Below are 6,000 nucleotides of genomic sequence, written 5' to 3' on the forward strand. Positions count from 1 at the left end.
TCCAAGTGAGTGAATCAGTGGGCGGTGAAAATTGACACTTTCATTTGAAACTTCTTAGCAAGGCTGCAAAAGACAGGCTAACTCCTAGATGGTAGATAATCGGAGGACTGGAGCTTGAAGATGAAGGGTACAATGGCAGAATCAGTCTTCCAACTGCCAGAGGTTGATATCTTTAGTACTATGAACTGGGTAATAGTTAGACTATCGGGACAATGTAAATGCATAATAATAATTTGTGAAAGCACCCTATGCATGGCATGTGGACCATATATTAAATGCACTGAATGCTGGTTGTCATATGGTTTAAAAATTCAACCTGGAGGCATTTGCTGAATTCAGAGATTCACAAAATTAGGAAGAGGTCTTGGGGTGGTTTATTAGAAGTAAGGCAATTAGAAGTGAGTTGCAAACCCATGAGCAGATGATAAATTCCATATGTTGGACTCCCCTCCACCTTGCTCCTTCCTCCCTGACCCTCAGCACTGCCCATCCGGCAACCCGATCCTGAAGATGATCCTGCTCCACTAGGATCGAAACGTTGTTGACTCCTCAGCGCAAATAACGGCGCAAAACCTCTTGTGGTTCAATTCAATCGCTCAGTTATTACCTACCTAATCATTGTAAATCGTTCCTCTGAACCACAAAGTTCATTGTACATACTTCACAATTTTGTCACTGTGTGCCTTTCGCTGATTTCACATTGTCACTTGTGTCGCCACTTTTATGTCTCACGTGCACAATTGTGCACCAAGTCCAATTCGGGCTGCCTATGCATTCTATGCCTACAGTGCTGTTACAAATGTACCATTTTTGTTTTTACTTTAATTATATGATGCCATGTGCACATTTCAAAAACGTACCAAGAGTCTCCCTTCTTCCTTCCTTGTAATGTATTGCACGTACTTGTTCAATTGACTCCCTTAATAATACCAGTTTAGATATTGTTGCTTCCTTTTGGGATTAACAGTAGGGCGCCATAGGTGGCCCTTTGACCCCCCAACCAGACGCCGCAGGGAAACTCGCTTTGCGACAGGCTTTCCATTTTGAAAAGCTCAGCATGGAAAGCCTGTTGTAAACCGAGCATCATAATCTAAATGGCAGAACGGCCGTCCATTGGGATTACGTGCCGGTCTCTGACTGGCAGAAGGGCTCCTTGAGCCCAGCAGAATCCAGCAAGAATGACCGTCTGGTTTCAGTTTTGACCACCTGCATTGTAATGTGGCAGTTGGAACTGAAACCCCAATGAGGCTCTTAGAGTGTCAACATGTTTCAGCCCAAGTAAAAATTTGCCAGGATCTCATCACGTAACTAATGCTCATATGGTGTGCATAAGACAAACACATACAATGGCATTCTAAATGTAGTACCGATGATATTTGCATACATTTCCATTAAAGAAAAACACAAAGGTAATAACTTAAGTAAATAAGCAAAGTAATTCTACCAAATACTAAATAAAAGCCTACAATGATAAAACATAAAATGAAAACAAGAGTAATTTTTAAAAACACAAGTACAGAAATGATAGGTAAATAGCATCGAAAAATATTGCCAATACTATGCAATCAAAGTGAAAGTCCATTATATAAAAACACTGATAATTGTATAACAATTCTAAGTGTGGCCCATTTCCAATTAGAGGTATCCCATAATTAAGTTTACCACAGTAGAAAGTCATGGATGGAGGTAAAGGGTCGCAGCTGTGACAGCTAACTTGCTGCCTGCTACTCCTGGCACTTTTTTTGCGAAGGGCCAGGAGTAGCAGGAAGCAAGTTGGAGATCACTGCTGCGACCTATGACTAATTCCAATGACGTCCATGCACGTCCATGCATAAGGAAGTACTGTGATGAAAAAATACTCACACATTTGTATCCAATTGAACCTCAACAAATGTTATCTGACAAATTTGACCTTGGTAAAAAATGCAAGGCTGTGATATTAATCACACCTGGCAATTACCGCATGTGCCTTCTCCGCATTACTCAGAAATCTAATATGTACAATTACATAAGTCACCACACATATCGGAATTCACATGGGTGTTAGATAATAGATGTATTTACATGGCCATAACTACTTCAATTTCCAATAGGGTTCTTGATTTGTGTAGCCTCAATATAACCAGAAATATAGACAAAAGCCATTTGCTCCTTTGACCCAAATCGAGAGGATAGAATTGGTGACTGCAGATGATTGTGTCATTAGTCTGATCACAAAAACAAAGAGAGGACTGGGGTACCCCTTTAAATGGAATTGGGTGGTTTCTTGTTTCAAACTAGCTCAAGACAGTGACAGACAGTTCCAGAATATTGACAGAATATGGTCTGTATTTGTGAGCACAACTGCACCATACCTCTTCCCCTTGCCTGGCCCATGATAATGCACTGCTGTTGATATAGAGCTCTTGTCCCTTTTGCTGCCTTGTGTCAAACGATCCAACACTCTCATAGTGGATGGTACCATTGGGCCCGCGCTGCCAGTTGATGATGTCATAGGCTGCAGGAGGGTTGCCATATTCATCGAAGAATATCTCTTCCCCCATCTTGTTTTTGAAGCGTAAGCCTTTCATGTAATGGAAGAGCTGGAGATATTAATGTACACATTGGTTAATCATGACCCATCCTCAGGACACCTTTGTTAGCCATACACACAAACCTCTAATTGACCAGACAGAAACATCAGCACATGAACCTCATTACAACAATACTACTGGCATAATTTGACTTATTAAAGCAAGTGCTGCATTCATTTGGAGACCAATCACATGTATGAAACTCAGACCAAGTGCATTTGTAAACCCCATATAGCCCATTTCATAACAGTAAGCCTAGCCATCTCTTTGGTATCCAACTTCATGTAGGCACCGGCATTCTGCCCAAGTCAACTTTTTACTAAGTGATCATTCTCTTAAACAATCTGTAGTAGGCCTCGGCAAAATTGTAGTTAATCTGGAGTAACCGTACTAATGTTACTAATAGCGCAGTAGTCTTGTGTTGTGAAACTACGCAATTACACCAGCTTGAGTAATTAAGAGTAATGTGGGGCAAATATCCTGCAGCAGGAGCATAGAAACAACGAACCTGAGAGAGCAGATGCTGGCTACTACTGTTCGTGTCCTCTAGCATTAAGTGTTAGATTTTCTTTGCACAAATTGCACCCCCACGCCTATTTTGATGGTGAGGGTGTATTTTTCCATAAGAAAATAGTGCTAAATGCTGGATTACACTTCTCACATAATTACACATTATTCCAAGTAATTTCTCAAGAGAAAATTACTTCAGTTATACCCACAACTAATTTGTAGCACATGCATAAACCAATATATATAACTTCAGTGTGCATTTTCCCAATGCTCCCATCACATTTGACACTCTCTGTGGTATCTCCCTCTGATCAATCTGTGCTTCCAAGCTTTCGTTCTGCCACTAACACTCTACAGGATGACCCAAAAAATTCCAGCAATGCAAAATATTTCTTGCTTTTACATGAACAAATTGGAGAAGTATGCCTCGCCTGAGACTCTTGATTGTAGACAATTTTCAAAGAAACATACCTGCCATGGCTTAAAATCCAAAAGCTGCCCACATGCTTTAAGGGTAAATGGTCCATAGCCCGGGTCACAAGACAAAATGCTCTTTAGGGCATATGCCACAGAGTAAACAGCATTGTAAATCATATAGAAAACTCGTGGATCTGGCTCATTTTCATGTTTTGCTTTGAATTTTTCAAGCTTCTCTTCACCCGTGCAAATGGCAGTGTCATCAACAGACTGCATATTTGTCTGAGTCATATTAGATCCAGGACTGAGCCAGAGACATCCCATTGCCAGTTCCCAGAATTGTTGAACAAATCTGTCCTTTGGGTAGTTTGAAGGATGAATTTTTAAGAGATAATCTTTGAATGCTGGGATTATCTCATCTTCGACAGTCAGACCGACAGTGTCACTCAATACAGTGACAAATTCGCTACTTATTAGCCTTGGGGCAGTTGCCCACCCTTCACTAGCAATCCACACCTTGCTTCTGATGTTTTTTCGGGACAATGCTCTTATTATTGGGAGCAAAATGTAGCCTGAACAAAATGCAAGAATAACATTGGCTGAAGAGTTTGCAATAGACTCCACAATGAGACTGGTCTTTATGGTTGAAGGTTCAATAGGTATTGATTCATGAAAGGCGAAGCAAACTCCATATTTCAGTAGCTGCTCCTTGAGCCGCTGAGAACCTAATCTTCCGTAGTCATCTTCATTTGAAACAATGCCCACCCAGGTCCAACCAAAGTGCACCACCAGCTTTGCCAATCCCTGGGCCAGGCTGTCATCACTTGGGATTGTTCGGAAGAAGGAAGGGAACTCATACTTGTTGCTGAGTAAAGGACTGGTTGAATCATAACTGATCTAAAATGAGAGATTAAGCCATGATTATTTTATTATATTGATTTCATTCATTGTTTTTATTCGCAGAACAGACCATATTAGAAAACAATATGTACAATGTGCAAATAAAAAACAATGGATTGTATGAGTCCTGAAACTCAACAGATAAAGTGTTAAAGTAGAAGTAAACCAAGAGATTAGAAGTGGTATACAAGGCAGTTTCCAAACAGGTTTAATATGTGGGTGAGGTTAGAATTTCTTTATGAATTTAAACTTGTAGATGCAAGTAATGGAAAGAAATTGAACTATGACAATTCACAAGGCAGTATAGGAGACAATGAGAAGTTGATAAAGCATATGTCTGGATCTTGATTTCTCTATTTAGGACTGATAACTAGTGTAGTTTGCCTAAGTAATAATCAGCTGCATATTTATCTTATATCTGGATACACCTGAGTTTGGTATTAGGACTAAATGTAAATTCCTCAGTTGCTTCTAAGTCTTAAATTGGGGTACACCTAACGTTTGTAGTCTCTCCTCTATAAATGTGATCACAGTCCTATATTTAAGTGAAAATTGATGGCTGTATCAGGTTTAATTATTCTCAGCAGTCTTAGTTTTTTACATCTTATTCACCCATACTGTGTTTGTCCTTCTAAAGTAACTCAGGAACACAATTCCTACCTGCCCTGACTTTTGAGTCGTCTCAAGTACATAGACATACTTAGTGCTGTGAAACAGCAAAGGTAGTGTCTTGAAGTTGCCACATTACTCTCACACATGTCTTACCTGTGGGTATCTGTAAAGTCCTAACAGTCTGGCGATAGACATTGAGATGGTGGAACTGGACTCGCCAATAATGGCAGTGAGCGGTGAATGACTTTTGCATCTGTAGTTCAGAGTGGGTCTCCCTTGTCCTGTCAACATCTGCAAGGTGCCCTCAATTGCCTTCTTGTGTGAAGAACATGAGTCAAAGACCTGCATACCCAGGGTGAGGTTTGGAAGGATAGTCTGCTCCCGGTTTATTTCATCAATGGCAAATGCCATGGCTTGAACACAACCATAAGTTGTAACACTGAAACTGCAGAGAAAGTAGAAGAGAGGGCTTGTATGAGTGCAGATGTTTGTTATATTCAGAGTCTTTAGACCTATCCCAACTTGCCTCATGAGTTGAACCTATTACTTTGCACTTTGTTAGTGGTGCCTCATGCTCAGAAGCAGCACTTAATGCCACGCGAACCAAACGCAGCCTTACTGTAACCTAGCATGAGAGTCAGTCAACAGTAGGAAAAAGACTTGCAATTAGTAGTAGTAACAATACTTCATTCGGTTGTCATAAACCAAATAAATATACAAACACAATAAATATCACAGAAAAAAATAAATAGAACATGAAAATAGCAAATATATTGTATCAATTCAATTCATACTTCATCTCGACCCTAAAAAAATATGAATATTATGATTTTGTCCTAGTATATAGTATTGGCTGTGCGAAACATGATCTCTAGTTTCATAGCTGAGTACTACTTCGATAGAAGTATCCAAGGTGATTTTAAGACATTAGCACAGCCGCAACAGTATTAGTACAAATTGACCCCTAAAGAGGTCAGTGCAAATTACA

The 6,000-nt window shown here is 40.0% G+C and overlaps 1 protein-coding gene across 1 annotated transcript in view; it reads right to left on the bottom strand.

Annotated features, from left to right (window-relative positions):
* The window catches only part of LOC144799537 (vomeronasal type-2 receptor 26-like), a 47,009-nt gene extending 41,586 nt beyond the window's left edge, over positions 1-5,423 (bottom strand). The window contains exons 1-3 of the mRNA XM_078670904.1: positions 5,166-5,423; positions 4,290-4,397; positions 2,355-2,582 (exon numbers count right to left, since the gene is read on the bottom strand). Coding sequence (XP_078527030.1) covers positions 2,355-2,582; positions 4,290-4,397; positions 5,166-5,423 — 594 coding nt within the window. The remainder of the gene's footprint in view (positions 1-2,354; positions 2,583-4,289; positions 4,398-5,165) is intronic.
* Between the last annotated feature and the right edge of the window lie 577 nt (positions 5,424-6,000).

This window comes from Lissotriton helveticus, chromosome 12 (genome assembly GCF_964261635.1).
Source record: "Lissotriton helveticus chromosome 12, aLisHel1.1, whole genome shotgun sequence".
NCBI classification, from domain to species: Eukaryota; Metazoa; Chordata; class Amphibia; order Caudata; family Salamandridae; genus Lissotriton; species Lissotriton helveticus.